Source organism: Oxyura jamaicensis, chromosome 2, assembly GCF_011077185.1.
Source record: "Oxyura jamaicensis isolate SHBP4307 breed ruddy duck chromosome 2, BPBGC_Ojam_1.0, whole genome shotgun sequence".
Classification (NCBI taxonomy): domain Eukaryota; kingdom Metazoa; phylum Chordata; class Aves; order Anseriformes; family Anatidae; genus Oxyura; species Oxyura jamaicensis.
Window position 1 is genome coordinate 61,043,856 of NC_048894.1, and position 19,693 is coordinate 61,063,548.

The window sequence follows — 19,693 nt, forward strand, 5'->3', positions numbered from 1 at the left end:
ACACTTTGTGTCTCAAATATAGAGGATCTGAGGGTGCTGCATATTTTGCAGAAATAGGAATTAGCACTTTGCCCCTTTGGGCCATCTGTACATATATTATTTATGAAAGAAACTCCAACTGATTCAAAGCATGCACCGCATGCTGTTGCTGCTGAACTGCAGTTACAGAGTGGGGGGAAAAATGTGAAGATAACTGCAAGAAAAATATATCTGTGAGCAGTCACGGTGTTGTAATGATGGTTTAATGAAAGAGGATTAAAAAAGGCATTTTGGTTGCAAGTGAATACCAAGAGAGGGGCAGTTCATAATCCCACCACTGAGTAGAGTGCTTCTCACAGAGATTTTCCAATAGCAGGCATGTTTGCATAGTTTTCCCTTGGCTGAAATAACAGCTCCATCCAAAACAGTGGGCTAAAATAGGAGAGACTGGTCTCCGCTGGCAAACAACAGGCAGCCACAGAAGACTCCCTTCCTGGCCCCATAAATACCATGCTTGTGTAACTAGCTGTGGCCAGATACACACACAAACACCACAGTCATTGCCAAACCTCAGCATGTCCATCACTTTCAGTGCTCCCGTTGCTGTTCCTAGACACGTGCCCTGCCTCCTCGCTCCACTTTTATCCTTGGCTCTCCCCTGGGTCCCAGACAGCATCAGACTCGCTCCCTCCCCTTGCTGTTTCCCTTGTGCCTCTTGACACGGCTGCTGCAGCTTGCCTTTTGGCTCCCTTTGCTACATACTAAAACCTCATCCCTTCTTGTCCTGTGAGCACAGCAGACTGGTCTCCTGGCCAGAAAGATGCCTTCTCCTTGAGGCACTGCCAGTGTCCCACATCCCGACCCCTCTCCCACACCACCGGGACCCGCTGGGTGCAGGGCAGCGGTGATGCTGATTCCCAGCCTCCCGAAGGACACCTGATCCCAGCATTGCCATAGCAACTGCTCCTACTGCTCCCTAGATAAGGTGGGCAGCAGCACCCAGCGGCACCCCAGCACGGAAAGTTGGTGCTCCAGGGAGCCCCAGCGCCGAATTGCACCCTCCCCTGCACCGCTCCGTAAGTACTGCAGCCGCCCTCCTGCCTGGGTAGCCTCTTGCTTCACTCCTTTCTTTTTCTCTTCTTTTTGCTCTAGCAGATACCACCAGTGAGGTCAATCTCGTATCACACATCCCCACCCTACGGGGAATGGGCTGGGGATGCTCCCATGCAGGGAAAGTTGGGGTGAGGCTGTACTGAGGCTGAAAGGAATGGGATGGGGTCCTGGGGAGTGGAGGGCATTAGGATGACTGCTTCAACTAACTTCTACTGCTGGGGTGGGACACTGTAAGGAGCAGAATGGAAGCTGGTATTGCGACACTTTATGCCTCTACAAAGGGTTGGCACGTGCAAGGGTTAGTTTGCACCTCGAGGAAACAATTAAGAAAGATTTTGTATTTTTTATTTTCTCAAAGGCAAAAACTTTGTTGCCAGAACCTTTGCATATTTTTCCATTGATTAAAGTTAAAAAATTGAGATAATTTTTTTCAAGTTTATGAGAAGTACCGGTACCCTGTCCCCAGCCCAGACTGGCTTTTGAACTAACCCTAGAAATGCACTGTCTGTGACAAAAACCTGCTCCCAGACAGTTCTGTGGGATCTTTTGCAATTATTAGCAGCAAAATTTTGACGGAGGGAGACACCAGCATCAGCCTTTCAAACACCTATATATTTCCTAAGAAGTTTGAAGTATGCTTTAGGGTAAAATATAAAAATAAAAATAAATCAGATTAATCTGACAAGAATGGTAGGAAAAAAATGCCTTTTGCTCAAATAATTGAAGAAATAACTCTACACAGTAATATGAGGCTGTTCTGTGTGCTCAGGAATATGTCACTCCAAGAGAGTAATGTTAAAAATATAGCAAAACTTGTAATAGAAATTTTGGAGTGCAAGGCAAGAAAACCCAGAGTTTCTATTTTTAAGGCATCAAATTACTACTCCAACTGCAGTAGATGGATTGCTTTGCTTTGTTCACAAGATTTGCCTGGGAAGGAGTTGTAGAGGGGTAGGAGCAGGGAATGGTGAAGATGCCTGTAGAGGAGCCGAGGCTGCCTGCTGGGCGCAGGCTGGAGGAACCAAAGGCTTGCAGGTTCAGTACATTCCCTGTGGCCCCAGAAATGTTTCAGATGAGCTCTGTGGCTAGCAGGTGGGTGCAAGGTGACTACACCCATATGGTGGTATCTAACTCCCTCTTACACATTTGTGAATGACTTTGTGAAAATAAGGTGCCTACTGACACTGTAGGTACCTGCAGAGGACATGCAACAGAAGTGAGGACAAGTCTTACTTGCACATTTACTGAAGGAAGACGAGCTGGTGAGGATGCTGGGAGCCTGCCCATCCTTCTTTGCTCCAGTGCACATTGAAACCAGACTGAGAGGAGCAAAGGAATAAAATAAATAAATAAATAAATAATAAATAAATAAATATATGTCAAAGCCTGTCAGGAGAGCATAAGGGTGTGCATTGTGGAAGGAAACATACCAGTCTCAGAGGGCAAACCCTGATCCTTCAGCAGTTCTTAGTGAAGTGTAGCGAAGCACTGCCTTCAGTGCAGTAGCCCCTGGCTCATATCTGCATGTGGCAGCACACTGTAAGATAATCCCTCTTGCTTCCATTTCCAGCTGTAGGGTGCATCAGTGGCAGATAGGCCAGGCCTGTGCATAGGGGAATGCAGAAAAGCATGTGTGCATGCTTTCCCACCCTCAGGCCCCATTTCTACTCTTGAACTCTCCTTCATCCAGTATCTCTTTGGCTTCTTCCCCAGGAGTAGAACACAAGCACAGGCTCCAACAAGGTTATAGTGAGGGGAAAATCCACTCCAGGCTGCCCACAACCTCTGTTTTGTTTTTCATTCCCCTTGCAACAAATGCCATTAGACGAAAAACAAAGAGTGTGACACAACTTCTGTCACCCTTCTGACAAGGAACATGTAGCCTTGAAATGAGTGGTCCAACTGACCCAAGATCTGTACTGTGATCTGTGTACTGTGATCTGTGTACAGATCTATGGTCTTTATTCACAGCAGATGCATGTCCTTAAGTGTTTGGGGTCCAGGTACCTGGTGTCATAGAGGCTTCTGTGGCAGCATTTTTATCAACCTATCAAAACAAATACACATTCAGTTCAGATTGCCTACTGCCACCTAGAAAAAGTATGCTCTTAAGAGTACTTTTATTTAGGTAATGTCCATGTAAACATGCCAAGGATGTTGTTAATGATGATGCATGTCCTGCAAACTAGTGCATGCTTTTGGGGGGGATTTTTTGTAAATTGTGGAAACAAAACATTCCTCTGACCAAAAAAAAAAAAAAAAAAAAAAAAAAAAAGCTTATGGACAGCAACAGATGGCCTACTGAAGCCCTCAAAAGCAGTTTGTGGAGACTTTACAAAAGGGCAGTTCACAAATTCTAGGGGAAATAATAACAGGAAATGACATGTATGTGTAACAAGTCACATCCTTAATGGTGAGTACTATTGATGTCTGTTCCCAATTAGCCCCTCTAAATTTTGATAAAAACTGAAGAAGAGAAAATATTTTCTCCATCTTATGGGCAAGAACAATCACCTTGTTTTCCCATGAGCTTTCATTTCAAGATGGTTTGAATGTCACATGATCAGATGACCTCAAAAATTTATAACATTTTGGAAGAAGCCTCTGAGAGTGGCTTTTCTGAGTCTTCCTTAAGCTCTACCCTGACCACTTGAGACAAGTATCTGTATTAACCACACAGTAAAATGGTAAAAGAAAACTGGTCTTTTTGTCCATCTCTAGAGAAAATATTTATATCTAATGGGACCCTAGAATTGGTTGTATTGGCAGACTTTTTGATGAAGCCCCACAATTTAGGCAAAGAAAAGAATTCTATTATTTGCATGCATTTGTGTGTGTATGTGTTTCAAAACCATGTTGATGAGCGGTATGAGCTGTACATCTCCTTTCTCTGGGTATCCATAACAGAGCACTCCAATCAACAAGACTTCTGATAAAACAAAAACAAAACAAAACAATCAAAACAAAACAAACAACAAAAAAAAAAGCACAACAATTCAGAGTATTTGTTTTAAGCTACATAATACCAAAGGTGCCATTTAGAAAGTGAAAAGTTCAGGTATTGTTTCATTTGAATTCCCATCTCTTATAAGTATATATGTTAAAAGGAGTCCTGCTATTATATGACAGTGACTCAGCATGAGAGCTAGTCCATGTGAGGCTGAAGTAGCTATCAGTTGTACCTTATAATTTCTTGCTTTTCTGTCTCTATATGTAGAGCCTGTCCTATTTGATGTTGAATGCTTTTACAAACAAACAAACAAAGAAACAAACAAAAAACTATGTAGGCAAAAACAGAACTCCTCAGCCTTTACAGAAACATTTAAGGCATCTCTGCTGTGTCGTTTCCCAAAAGCTAGAGACTCCAGGAGACTTCTTTGAGCACACATCTCTGCAGGAGGTTGGTACAGCCTGGATGTATTGTACTAAAGTCTCAGGCTAAGTGACTGTTGAATTCTAATTCATATGGAAAAATCTATAACCATTTCAGAAAGTGTCTCCTGCTGAGTGTGATTTAGAATTTCACTGTAAGCATTAAAGTTGCAAGAAGGATGAATGTGGCTCATTATACTAAGAGATAAAATAGAGTGCAAGAAAAAAAAATAAAAATAATAAAAAAAAATCTTAGACCACCATATAGCAGGCATTGCCTTAGAAGGTAACTGACTGCAGGAGAGCACAAAATGTGTTAGAATGAAGGCAGGTAGGAAAGAAGTTGCACTTAACACACTAAAATCTGGGAATGTGCTTCCATTTGTAAAGGCTTATTAATGACTTCATATAGTCACTATGGCAGTCTTCCTTTCCACCACGAAACATTACTGGGGAAACTGTTTCTTCAGTGTCAGGAATTGATTTTAGTGGTTTGTGAAAGCACTATTACGATCCTCACATACATCACGTCCTTTGAATGAGAGACTTGTGTGTAATGCACAGCGACAGGAAATAACATCACTCACAGTTTTGCACATCATATGCAACATACAGAGACCCAAGACACCACTATGCATTCTGGTAATCCTTTTCTTTGTATTTTTTTGTCACAAAGATTGGGAACACATTTGTAAGCACGGCAAAGCTTTCTGCCAGGCAAACTTTTCAAAATAAATGTGGTCAGAAGTTAGGCTGTAAAGCCATATTTTAAAGCACTGCAGATGCTGAGGGCTTGATGTCCATTACTGTGTAAATATAAAGACAGGTCTAGGAGATTAAGTTCGGAAAATTATTTTTCGATCTATTGAATTAAGAGAAAATAATAAGGCAATCTCTTATAATTTGCATATACCAATCCTAGATGAAGTCTCTTTACAAGTTTGATTTTCATTAGCTGAAATAACTCCATGAAAGAGCTTAGTGAAATCAGACTAGTGTTAAGCAGATTTTAATGGTATAAGTTACTACCAATTTTACAATTAAATTTTACTCCTTATTTCAACATTTTTTTTCACCCCAAACCTATTTTAAAAAGATCCATAATCTGAAATGGTATCCCTGATTTTACTGAAAACTTTCTAAAAGGGGTATTCTTCAGAAAATAATGTTATCCCCACAAACATAATATTTAGCTAACAGCCAGCATATTTTAATCAAATCCTATAAAATCAAATGGCACAGAAGAAATAAACAGTTTCTCCCTCTAATCACAAAGTGCAGTGTAACTCTTCATATGGCTATATAATAAGTTTATGTTTTAAATGAAACATTGACTGCTTTATTTTAAGCCATATTTACTGCTTATTTATAAAGTCAATAGAGCAAGCATACCATGTTAAGGTGCATTCAAAGATTTCTTTATGAATGAACTTCCTAAAAGGAAGATTTATTTTTATTTATTTATTTTATAAAGGCTAATGCTGTTTTTAGGCAGTATAACCATTTATTACAGATGTGAGGCTAGACTGGGACAATACTGCAGAGGTTGAACCCCGTATCCAGGCCTGATTCAGTAAGATATTTATGAATTTATGGAATTTTACAAATTTCTGTGATTTTTTTAATACTAAAGGGTATGGGACTTAATGCCTTAAGTACACTATGAGTCAATGTTCCTGACCTTTATTACCGAAAGTTAGTGTTGCCCCACTTATTCTGAAGTCAGTAGAGTTTAGGACATGTTTTTCCATCCCCTGAAGAATTACCTCATTGGATGATTATGATTCCAACCTTTCATATTTTGTTTGACAAATATTTATGTGACTGGATTTTGCTTGAGGTTTAATTGCTCTTTATATAGGTGCAAGTTTAGTCAGAAGAATGAGGTTAACAGCCCTACTGTTCTGTTTATTGCTGACAAAAACAAACAAATAAACAAACAAAACCTTCAATTTACAGACATACATTACATTTATATGCAGTTTCTAGACCTCCAGCAAAATCAAAATGAACTTGCAAAGTAGTCTCCTGTTCTCTCATCTCCCCCTCATTTTCCTTGTTTTTCCTCTGACTGCCATTTCTTTCACCTTTCTCTGTTGTTTACCCTTCCTTCACCACCTCCCTTTCTCTCCTCTATTTTTTTCTAATTTCCTTCTACTATTAATGTTGCCTCCAGCTTTTTCTCTTCATTGCCTTCCTGCTCCCTACAACGAAGTCAAGGAAGTCACAATCTGCTCTTATTCCCCAAAAATAGAGAACAAAGGTTGTGATTGGGAAACTACCACAGCTGTAGCTGGCTTAAGCCAGTGATGCCCAGATCATGCGGAACACACCTTCAGATTGACTTTTTTTTTCATCTAACAATGCTCTGTTATTCTGATGGGTTTCTGCTCAGCAACAATAGAAATTATTGACAGTAAAAAATGGTCTAACCAGCTTTGCCCTGTGATGGCATCTGGAGTGGGTCCAGAGTGAGCAAGTCCAGTATCAAATCTCAGCTTTGGGGGATCCTGGGGATGCTCAGGTAGGGAGAGTGGGCACTGGAAACCTCTACACTTAAAAGTAAGGAGGGATAAAACACCTTGAAGCCCAAAGTAGTGACTGAGACCTACAAACACAGATGCTTATGCAGCTTTATGAAATGGGTCCCCACTGTTCCTACCAAGGCCATAAGGACACCTGCCTCACACTAACTGGGGTTTGTAGGCACTGACCATCTTCCAGAATCAGCTGTCACATCTGGGTCTTTGGGGGGTAACCAGGCCCTTTTAGAGGAACTGGAATTGTAAGAATAACTCATCAACATTAGTAATTGGATTGTATAATAAACACCAAACATGATCCTTAGTTTACAGCTGAGGAAAAATGTAGACGGAAAACAGAACAAAACATGCTATTTCCTAGCATTTACTTTGTGTACGTGATAGCACTTTCTGGACAATCAAAGGCAGTATTCTTCCACAGAGCTGATATATTTCCTGTGATTGTGTGGGTTGCTTACAGCAAAGTGGGTGGAAAAATGGGATATTACATGTGTAATCAAGGCTGTGAACAAACGCATCTCGTAGCTCTTAGCATGCTTGAGCTAAATCAGGTCAGCAGACTGTATGACAGAGAGCAGCTGGAAGACAAGAACTTGCCTTGATCTGGCTAGCAAGTGCATGCCTAACACTGACACGTTCTGCTTTATGTCATGCTGCCACCTTTTTTAATTTAATTTTATTTTTTTGGTGCTGTAGTTTCAAAGGGGAAGAAAAGCCCATTTCAATGATGTCAACAGAATGTGTTCAGCCACTTGATATCCCAGAAGACAGACTGGACAAGCGAGATTCACACTGTAACCATTTAGGTAAGTGTTATTAGATGATGTAATTGCAGAAATTGGAGAGGTGCTGTCTTCACATCATTAGGTCCTGTCCGGTGGCTGTTTTTCCCCTCCAGCAATACAATGAGTCCTCATGAAACCCGATAGATTACACCTTCTGCCGACACTTCTGATGCCAGATGGAAAAGCAAAGAGTGTTTTTCTTGCATATAAATATTAGCTGAAGCTCTAGAGCTAAGTTAATTAACAAGGAAAAAGCATCATTGTTCTTTTCCCTAGAAAAAGTAGAGTTTCTTCATGTATACTACAATAAACTGAATGTCAGGATATAACTGATCCCTACCTAAATATTTATTCCATATGCAATTTCAGTAACAGATTTCAAACACCCTCTTTGCATCCACTGGGGCAGCTTTCTAAATTATTTTCCCCCTTCATTTTCAATCTGTTTCCTCTCTTGAACCTATTTCATATATAACTTTTGCACTGAGAGTACCAGAGGCATCTTGCCTCCACCAGACACCTAAATATCAGACTTCATACATGATAGATGTGCTTTTTGCATATGCATGGTCTTTGTATCTGCTTCAAATGCTATTATTTCACCCCAGCATTGCAGAATTGTCATAAAGATTCAGCAGGCCAGAAAACAAAATCTATTAGCTCATTGTTGCCTTTTGATGACAGTAATGAAACACAAATGCAATTTCAATTTCTTGTCAAAAGTGTCTCATCCTGGGCAAGCAGAATTTTATGAACTTTCTTTGTCTGCCTGTAAGGAAGGTATCTTCGTCCTGCCTGTGCTACAGCATTTCTAGCCAAAGGCACCACTTCTATAACTGTGCTAAATGTAATTGTTCCATAAAATTATGTAGTTAAATAAGTACGGAACTAGTCCCACTCTACAGATGTTCCCATCAAGGGATGGGAAATTGAGGCAGTGGGAGGTTAAATGAGTTAACTCGCATGGTTAAGACCATGCAGAAAGCCTAGGAGGGCTGAAAATATGATCTGCATCTTCCAAGGATCTAAGCAAGAGGTTGTCCATGGGGGCTGGGGGGCCCTGCTGAAGCCATCCAAGCAACATTTGAGAAATCAAAGCTTTGGTTTGTGTGATGATGCTAATGACAGGCTAAACTCAACAATTTTAGCTTGCATAAGCACCCAGAAATGCAGATCCTTGCAGGAAAAAAAAAAAAAAAAAAAAAAAAAAACTATGCCAACCATCTGAGTCAAGGCTTGTTTGAAGAGAAAAACAAAAATCCAGTGTAATGTTAAGTAAATTGAAAGTCAACACCGATGGCTCAGTGGCTCTGGAAATAAAGCCGGCTCTTGAAGGGAACAATATACTGGCTTGGTTTGCCAATACCTCAGGCTGACACCCGCCCCCCCTACCCCCTCAAAATCTTTACCTCACAGAAGTGCCCTTGTAACTCTGTAAGACAGCCTGCACAGCTCTAAAGCTGAGCGAAACAGTGATGGACACAGGACCTCTGAATGATGATAGAGCCTTCCCTCTGCCATGTAACACACCGCTGTCCACAGCTTTCTTCTTCTACTTTATGTCTACCACCTACACAGCAGAAGGACCACCTAAGTCACTTGACTCCCACATAGTGTGGCATAGAGGCCTCTTGTATCGACTTTCTATTTAGAAGATGTTTTTCCACAGGCGTTTTAGACTACTTGGATGAAAGCAGTATTATTAAAGCTTTTCTTTTCACCGTCTGGTTTATTATTTCACTTCAGCTTCAATTTCTATTCATCTTTTTTTTTATTATTATTTTATTATTATTTTTTTTAATGCAGAAGACCTCTCAGAGCAGCTGATTAAGAGCTGTGACCTCAAAAAGAAACCAAGGAAAGGTAAAACTCTTCAGCCTTCCCAAAACACCGAACAGGAGCAAAAAAAGCCAAGGAGAAAAGATACACCAGCTTTACACACACCCCCACCACTAACAGGTAAGCAATAAATATTTTGACTTCAAAATCCCAGTTCATCCTAGAGGATTGGCCAAGAGATCTCTTTACATCCCCTTGGAAGTAGGCAGGAACACAGCTGCATGCCAAGCGCACCCCAGAAGACAGGTGAATAGAGCGAGGCTGATTTTTCAAAGGCATTCCCTGTTAGACAAAGGGTTTTCTCATAGCATACAGGAACACCAAGGTGTGTGGGTGTGTGTGCCTGAAAAACATGCTCCCTTGGGACTCATGGTCTTACTGCCTTTAGGTGATAAATGGTGTGTGCTTATCTCCATCAGCTTAGTGATGCTAGACATCCAGATTCAATCTGGTCCAAAACTAAAAAGGATCCAGTTCAGGCCCTGTACCTCCTTGTGCCCAGGGGAAGGTTGAGCAGGAGTGAGGCTGGGAGCAGACAGGAGAGGCACACACAGGCCAGCTGTGGGTGCTCCTCCCAGAATTGCAGAGCTCCTGTGCATATGGGGACCCTGGCAAAGGGTATGTGTTTAGGAAGAAACACCACAGCAGAAAACACCGCAGCAACAAAGGAACTCCTTGTAGGATGCTTTTTGCTGCTCTCCACCAACATACCTTTGCAGTTCAAGAACTAAATGCCACCAACCAGGGTGAGGGAAGAATGAGCAGGTGACTGCCACTGAAATCTGACAATTTTCCAATATCAGCTGGAGGAATGAATGTTTGTCACTTCCCTCTGCTAACATGATCTCTTTGTGTGTTCTCTGAGGAGAGAGCTGTGCTCTTGTGTCAACTGCATTGACTTCTTCTTCCCATGCTACATATATACAGAGGAGTTAGCCAGTAACCCAGTGCATGGTCCCTTGTTGTATGCCTGCAACAAGTCACACTTACCAAGCGAAAAACAAGCATTGGGATTCACTGGAATTTTCCAGTATTTATAATCTAGATATTGAACTCATCAGCCCTGACTCTTCAGCTTTCACATGTATCTGCCTCTTAGTAATTTTCTCTCTTAGGAAATTGTTCAGAGCCTGGAAAGCTGCATTCTGTACCCCAGGTAACAATTTTATGAGGAGTAGAGTTTCTCTAGATAAAATAGGCCACTTTGGAATAGCCACAATGCTCCCATGCAAAAACTTGAGCATCTATATGATTAAACTACTTTGATAATAAGCCTAAGCTTCCAAAATAGAGCATTGCACTCATCTTTACCATGATTTCTGGTAGCTACAGTTTAGCCCATTAGGTACAGCCATAGACCAGCTGCCTGAGAGTCTCACTGTCTATAGCCTATGGGATATAATTGACTTGAAGAAATGTACTCTTATACAAATCCAGAAGAAAAGACACACCATACAGAGTAGAACATATATTCATGCATCCTTACTTCAAAGTAGTAATTGTGAAAGTTATACAGGTGCAGTTTTCTTCAGTGTCTGCAAGGCCAATGTGTCATTTTCTTTTATTTTTCCCTTCAGGCATACTTTCAGACTTCTCTGATAATCTGCTGAAAAGGTATGGTATCACAGAGAAGCCACAGAGAGAGAGAGTGAGTCCAGGCTCTCAGATCACTGAACTGGAGCAGAAAAAGCCAAGAAGAAAAGATACTCCTGCAATACACATCCCACCCTTGATAATAGGTAAGAAATTTAATTAAAAGTGCTCCAAGGCTGAAAGGATGTTGTTTTCCCCAGTGTACTCAGCAATTCCTTCCGAACTGGATCTATTTGGTCAAAGTATGCAGCAGTGGTGGTTCATGGAAAGTCCTTTCTGTACCCACTGCTCATGCTTTTGGGACAGAAGGGAAGGGGAGCAAGAGGAGACATTATGTCACATGATTATCTCATGCAGACAAAATTTTGTTTTTTTTTTTTTGAAAATCCAGCCCCTGCCCTGCTTTTCAAACTTGAGCACAATGTAAACTTTAAAGCCACCGGCACCAGTGTAGCTCACATTGCCTCAAACATCCTGGAACAAAGCTGACCTGATGAAACTCCTGTCAACTTGATGTACTGGATCTGGGTCTTCTTCCCCTCCTCATCTGAGGAGGGGGAGTGAGAGAGCGGTTGTGGTGTTCAGCTGCCTAGCATGGTAAAACCACCACACTTGAGTCCCTAGCAGGCACTGAGGAAACCAAGCTGTGAACTTGCAGTTAACAGCACCCTAAAGACAGTTCTGTGTTTCTGGCACAATTCACAGTGCAGCAGCTAATTTGTTCAATGAGCATATGGATTCAGCCACCCATGTTTTGGCCCTAAGACCCTTTGTTTGCTGAGTTTCCCACATTCCTGTAACACAGAAGAGCCTCAGTTCATCAATGTGTCTGAAACCTTTTCAAGATGTAAAGCACTGTGGAAGTGTTAATTACTGCTGCAAACCATGGACACAGGAAATAGCACAAGTATGTATGCTATAAACCAGCTGTTTCCTGATCACATGCTGGAGCAAAAAATGAATGAATGAGTGAATGAACAAATGAAGGAAAAACAACAACAGCAACAAATCAGCCAACAAACACCAGATCCAAAACTAGTGCTGAAAGTGGAAAATCCTGTTCTCTTAGGAAACTCTAGTATGAACCAGTTCTTCTGTGGTTTGGCACAACCAAACTGTAGGACACATCAGATGAAGAGGTCCTGTGGCAGATGCTGTGGCTCTGAGTGACTAAGCAGCTCAGTAGATCAAGCACCTGAGTTCTGGGTACTCATGGGATTTTCTGCACACCTGGTAATTATAAGGTGAAAAATCTCCTCCTGATTTCTAGTCTGAATTTCCCCTGCCACAGTTTCATCCCGTTCCCATGGGTCCTATCACTGGTGTTTATGCAGAATAGGTCACCTGCCTCTCCACTCCCCCTCGCAAGGAAGTTGTAGACCACGATGAGGTAAATTCATTATTTTGGTCAATTCAAAAACACTCTCAAGAAAGTTGCTTTCAGCCATTTGTAGCACCTTTGAGTATGCAGTGTGTTCTCTGGACTTCAGGGTATATACAGAGAAGGAGGATATGAAAGTAAAAAAGCGTTCAATAGAAATCAAAGATGAACTGTGTGACAGTGAAGCTAAGATGATTGACTCTTGTTTTGGTTTAAAAGTAATTGCTAGCTAAGAGGATGAAGCAAGAGTTAATTATTTCCTTGACACATCTCAACAACACTCTGATTAGATTAGCATCTAGTCCCTTATTACTTCATGTTTCTAGCCTAGCCTTGATTAGCTCAAGTAGGCACTTAAGGGTGAAATAATCATTTTAAGGATGTTCTCATCTTGCCTCCCATGAATACTTCTTTAACTTTAATAACTTTTATAGCAACAGGAAGTTAATACAAGTTATATGGTAACAGAAATATGTTACAATCCCCAAATGATTTGGTAATCACAAAACTCAAAAGGAAAGAATAGAAAAAATAAAAATAAAAATGCAGTGACTTTCAAATATGCTACAAATTTCCAAGTGTGTGCATTTGCTATAGGAGAATGATAGAAACTAATACATTTTTCAATTGTTTTCAATTATACCTCCAATGACTCTTGCCTACTGGTGAATATACCTTCCAGCACTCAGCATGGATACAAAGCAGCCTGCTAGATGCTGCCTCTCCCTGAAGAAAATTTTTTCAGATCCTGTTCCCTGGGTCCATTTGCTAATGATTGACTCCCTCTGGCAGACTTCTGCTTCTAATGGGGGCAAAGCAGCCTATGTGTGAATGCCTGATTGTGGTTCCCCCTCTACAGATGCATATTTTCACGATACATAACAACATACAGAGCTCTGCTGGTTGAAAGCTGCTGGCAGCACCTCAGTGTCTTGCTATGAAAAAGTGATTCATTGTGGCTGAGGGCTGGTCCGGTATTTACTATTTGTTTACTTTCAGGGTTATCCCATCAGGTAGCAGACAGAGAATAAACAAACTGAACTTTTGTGGAACAGCTGTGCAAAATAGCATTTGAATTATAGACTCAGAGACCTGAGAAGCCCCAGCAGGACTACGTGAGCTAAATAAATATAGAAAGGCCTTTCTGTCCCTGTGTCCCTGGTACTGGCACTGGAGGAGGAAGCAGCACAATCAGTGCACACATGTACCTCTTGTGACCTGTGTTTGAGGATTGTTCTGATTTTTGAGGGTTTCCCCTTCTCATCCCTTCCCAAATGTCCCTGTTCCTGGTGTATCAAAAGCAATATGAAAAAAGTCCATGTAATTGTTTGTAGTAACAGAGCATAATTACTAGATTATCTTTTTAAGCAGCTGTCCACACAAATATCTTTGTTGATAATGTAGATTAAAAAGGCAGCTGTGTTATCTATCTTTGTTTTGACCAGCTGGTTACAAGTGCTCTACGACAATCCTCTTCCACCTTGAGCAGCCATAGACTCAATCATAAATAAAGCAAGTCAAACAAGCTACACAAAGTAACAAAAAATAATGTATCTCCTGGATGCACATGATCTGAATGAGAAGTAGAATCAGTTTTACACTTTGCAAGCATCCAATACAAATGGAAAATGGAGTTATAGAAAGGTGGCTGCTAAATTAGTATCTTTATGTTGCTGCCTGGGTGAACCCATGTCTCCCTGTTGTCTGCAGGTGACTAAGGAAATCAGTTCCTGAGCCAACTTAAATGTCTAAGTCCGGACATCACAAAAACCTCCCTTTCTTTTAAATGTATTCAGGCTTCAACCTCCTGTTGCAGCAGCACAAAAAACATTGTGCTGTGTGTGTACAACTGAGCCATGGAATAGAGACCTCTGCCAGTGGCCAGCAACCCTTCAATTAACCAATGCCTTGGCTTTCTAAAGGAATTAGACTAGAAGACAAAACATAATCACAGTTTTAATATATATATATTTTTTCCTCACACACAACAGTAAATGATTTAACTTCAATCTAAAGCCAGCACTCAGCTCTGGGACACTCTTTATTGCTATCCCTACTTATGAACATATTCAATTAACTGAAGCATTTGTAAGAGCTCTGGGACTGTGGGTTTGAGCAAGAATGTAAATACAGGTGTAAATATGGGAGCGTGGTTCCAAAACATGTCTGCCTAGGGTTTCTTAATCAGATCAGAGATAACTAGTAAAACCACAGTGTCAAGCCCTCTCTTATGCCCTACAAACCCAGTTATGGTAGCTCCTTTAGGATACTAATTCCCCTGCTCAGTGAAAACCCCTGCTTAGAAGCAGCACAACCCCTTTCCTGCACAGGGGATGTGACTGGAGCACTCAAGTCATCTTCCAGCCCAGCTGCAGGAGTTGTCTATATGGAGTCAAGTGGAACTGGTGCCCTCTTGGCAGTTTTCTGATTTATATCCCAGGAAGAGAGGTTTAGATCTAGGTGGTACCTGGCAAATGGTTGAACTAACCCAATTTCTTTTGCCTACATCTGATCTTCCTAATAGAATTTCTCATGAGCTCTCTGTGAGCCTTTGAGGTCCTAGTCTCTAGCTAAAAATTGCAAGTAGTTGCAAGTTCTTTTGGGAAAATATGACTACATTGTAATTCTATGCTGCTTTCCTAATCAGATCTCTTGGTAGATATTAACAGAAAAACCTACCAATCCTTAAAACAGATCTGCGGGATGAGCTGCATTTCATAATATGCACAGCTGGGAAAACAGAAACAGGGAGGCTAAATGATTTACTTGAACAGTAAACAGAGAAAGACTGATTTACAAATGTTCCCAAATTCCCACATTCTACTTACCCTTTTAAACTTGTAATTTCCACACTGTGTTCTGTAAAGCATGGTTTCTCCACAAGGGATCAGAGGCATCATATCAAACAAAAAAAAATTACTTCCCAGAGTTATAAATATAATTCTAGCTATATTATACCATTTGTATGTACCACTTTTCCACTGTTTCACATTAGAAGTCTGATGTTAAAGACACATAGTTTTTCTTGAAGTGGCTGGTGGTCCATACTGTAGAAATTTAATAGCCTGCAACTCTAGACCATACCATCCTCTGGGCTTTGAGTTTTGAACACTACTGAAAACCAGTAGTGTTCACCAGTCACTAAGATGACTCAGTCATCATCTTGCTATTGATCATGGTAAGCATCTGGTGTGCTTCTGCTGTAGGTCCACATGAGAGCTGAGTGCTTCTGCTTGGCTGCTACCTTCCAGCTGTGTATAGGGCCTGCTCTAAAGGGGCATGTAATCATGCCATCAGAATTCAACTCACTTTTCCTGCATGACTTGGTAATTCAATTAGTAGTGAGAGTGGACATGATCAATTACAATGCAGCTTCAATTAGTTTACATTCTTGTTCTCTTATTCCTGAGTTTATCCTAAAGACAGGTTAGCTCTCATCAGATTTGAAAGCACAAATACAATGCTCTTAAAAAGTAACTTCAGTGTTGTGCTTCCAAATACTTCATGAAGAAAACAAACAAAGAAACAACAAAGACAACAGAAAAACAAAAATCTGCATTCATCTAAATTGTCTATAATGAACAGAAGTCAAGGTGGGAAACATTAACATCCATCTCCATAACATGACATAATTCTTTGCTGTTAACAATTATGGTTACTCAATTGCTACTTGAACAAATTAAGTCATTTTTGTTTCAAAATAGTATTCATGCACACCTTTCAGTTTATCTCATAGTCCTGCTGAAACCACCTATTTCACAAGAACCACATATAAACGAAGCAGGAGGTAACTTAAATGAAAAGCAGTATAGGTTAATATTTTTATTAATTAATCAAATCTCAAACAGACTCCAAAGCTGAAGAAAATCTTCCTGTGTGGTATTGCTCTATTTTCAGACTCGTGAAGGCTGAAAGCCTTCTCTGTCCAGAGTGCTTTCAATGCAGAAAGAAGCAAAACAGGTTGGTTTGACAGAACAGCTCAGCTGGTTAGTGCAGACTAAAAGCAAACACTAAGACTGAACTGGGGAGATATTCCATTGGTTTCAACTCAGTGGTTGCCCTCATCCTGTTTTTAGACTATATTGACCTCTACACCAAGGAAGGTGGCCATGAACTATATCGCACAGGTCGCTTGCTTTTCTGCTGGGAACAGGCAAAACCAACACAATCTGTTAAAATGGGGATCAAGAATATTTTTAAGGCATTGTCCTTGTCCTCTCTTTGCTTTATTAATCTAATTTCTAATAAAGAGAGCAGTTAAAGTAACTGTGACATTATGATATCACATAAAAACCTCAAGGTCTTACTGTTTTAATAAAGTGAGAGAGAAAGGTAAAATGAGAAAAGCAGAGAGATTTGTGGGAGATATGATCCACAACCTATCTATCTAATTAAGAAAGACTTTGAAAGAAGAGAATACTTACACGTGGAAGATATGTTACATAGCATGCATACATCTGAAGAACCTGGTTTCTGGAATCCACATGGTGCGCTCTAACTGTGTAATCAAACTTTCTTTCAAGTTTATGTCATGTTGTTTTTCCGTGCTTTTGTGATAAGGATGGGGTCTTATTTTTCTTCTCATATTACAGGATAGATAGGCCTCAAAAGCTTGTTCAAACCCCAAGCCTCAGTAATTCAAATACTTGCTCCAAGTCTTCAGTAACACACCAGAGTCTGTTTTAACATCAATCTTAATCTTGCTGCTTCTGCAGTTTATTAATACCATATAGCTTCAGTGGGAATGGTACGTGGTGTATGGGTATTCTAGCATTTGTCTCTTGTGGCAACTGTATTTGTGAAATCTAAGTCATATTGCTATATACATATGGAAAGCAAGAATGCATACACATATTAATTACTGTATTTATTTCACCAGGCAAGCATTTTCTTTTTTTAGGTTCCCAAACCCTTTTAACAAACAGGTTACCAGACATATTTCAGTGTCTCTTTTCACAGGTAGCAGAAATATGCTGGATTCAAGAATGCTTGGTAATTTTAGCTAAAAATGCAGGGATCCAATTCTAGTTCATGAGGAGATGGATATGCCAAAACTAAATGAGGAGTAACTCCCATGGTGTTAGAAAAACTACTTCAGGACCAAAAAAATAGAGGGGATAGAAAAAGTCTTCTTATCCTGATATTTTCTGAAGAAGTACTATTTTAAATAAATTCCTTTTCTCTCTCTCTCTTGTTCTTCTGTTTTTAAGGGACTAAGCTGCTTACAGAAGAAAAGCAAACAGTGATTATGGAAGATGAAGAAAAGGATGGAGACACAATCCCCAGCTAAGATTACAGTGATATTTTCAACAATGCAATGTAAATAATTTTGGGTCATTCGAAGTGGCAGCACATAGAAAAATATGTCCTTTAATTTTTATAAAAAATAAGTTTCTCAAACATACACTTGAATTTAAACTATTTTCAAGTGCTTATCTGCACCCCATGAAATCCCAGAAAGCATCACAGGATACGACAGAAAATTCACTGATTGGAAGGTTTCTCTTGGTTTTCTAAAAGCATCTTCCCGGGATTTTTGTCTCTGAGGGACCCACCTGAGCTCAGATCTAGTATCATGTAGTGTGGTGATGAGGATTGACAAAAAGGATCCTACCAATAAATACAGTGTAGCTGGCACTAGATACCAGAGTGTCAGTAAGTGTATGATAACACATACCACTGGATATCACAGGGTGGTAAAACCTCAGCTAATGATTCAAATTGCATTTTTCTCCCGACTTTTCGCCTAATTTTTCCAGCTCTTCTCCACTGGAATCATGTTGACCACAAAGAAAATTTCCACATGCAGGGCAGATGTGGTTGATGTTCCTGAAATTCAAAGCAAACACTTCTTGTGCCTGTATCTGCTCATCAGTGGTATCTGTGAGGAGAAAAGGGTAGAGGTACTGCAGTACAAAAACTTACAGCTCTGGTCTGTCAGCATTGATACATCACATAGAACAGAGGGCAGAGCTCTCAGAAGAGAAACATACGGGAAGCACAACACTTGCCTGTTACACTGATGTAGACTATTGATTTTTTTTTTCTTTCAAAGGTTTTATTCCTGAGTTGGTGAAAGATGAACTAGCTCTATATTTGATCCTTTTACTCCACGTTTTTTCTTTTGACATTTGCTTTTTAAACTCATTCCTCAGTTTTCAGCTAGGAGAGGCTGTAAGGATTAAAAATCACAACAGGAGATTCCAAACCAGTAAAAGGAGTAGCATTATTCATTGGCAGATGCATACTGCAAGGTGAAACAGCATAATGCTTATTATTATTATATATATTTTTAATAGTGTAACTCATTGATTCAATCAAGAATTGTTTTCACAGCCAGCTACAGTCTTCAACATTTGTGCAGAGACGGGTACTTGTAGAATATTGTACATAATAGGTAGGGCTGGATAGATTTCTGCTTACCTTATTAGCTCTGTACACTAGATGGAGTGGCACTGCCAGCTGGACCCTTAGGGACCTCCGCAAAGAGGTTAAAGATCATCTAGCCTGGCAGACTGAATTCAGCAATCTTTTTAACACCCGTAGGCAGACAGCTGAGGAACACACTAGTTTGGACTTCATTTGCCACAGTGACTGACCCAACATCGTTCAGGAGAGTGCAGTCCATTCACAGATGTTCAGCTTCAAAATGTAATCAACAAGCTTATAATAAATGATGGTATATTAAAGCATACAAGAGAGCAGTTTTATTATTAATGGAATGTCTGATACCTAGCAGGTATACTTTTTAATTCTGTTAATATATCTGAAAGATAAAAGAATATTTAAAATATGATCAATCACTATTTCATATAATAACATTCACATAAGGTACACACTAAAGTATGTCACTGCATGTACGTGGTAAGAATGTAGACACAATCAGTATGTCACATGTATGAGCCAACGCACTGTTAGTATTTAGGTTTGGGAACTGGAAGTTAAAACTCCATATCCGCATAACTTCAAGTAGGCACTGAGGTCATCCAAACTCTATGCCATGTCATTCACCTGTGCCCTCTTCTTATGGTTGTGACTTCCTTGACGGTCAGACCTGGAATGCCCTTCTCACTACCAACAGAGTTTCA

General features: G+C 40.3%; 1 protein-coding gene across 2 annotated transcripts; it reads left to right on the top strand.

Annotated features, from left to right (window-relative positions):
- The first annotated feature begins 490 nt into the window (after positions 1-490).
- On the top strand, positions 491-18,385 carry PPP1R17 (protein phosphatase 1 regulatory subunit 17). Of its 2 annotated transcripts, none has more exons than XM_035316728.1 (5): positions 491-1,055; positions 7,704-7,813; positions 9,599-9,751; positions 11,209-11,370; positions 17,816-18,385. In XM_035316728.1, the coding sequence occupies exons 2-5, from the start codon at positions 7,732-7,734 to the stop codon at positions 17,893-17,895; spliced, it is 477 nt and encodes a 158-aa protein (XP_035172619.1). In that variant the 5' UTR covers positions 491-1,055; positions 7,704-7,731; the 3' UTR covers positions 17,896-18,385. The 2 variants fall into 2 exon arrangements, with proteins under 2 accessions (XP_035172619.1, XP_035172620.1); XM_035316729.1 differs by lacking the exon at positions 491-1,055 and adding an exon at positions 4,754-5,106.
- Positions 18,386-19,693: the final 1,308 nt, after the last annotated feature.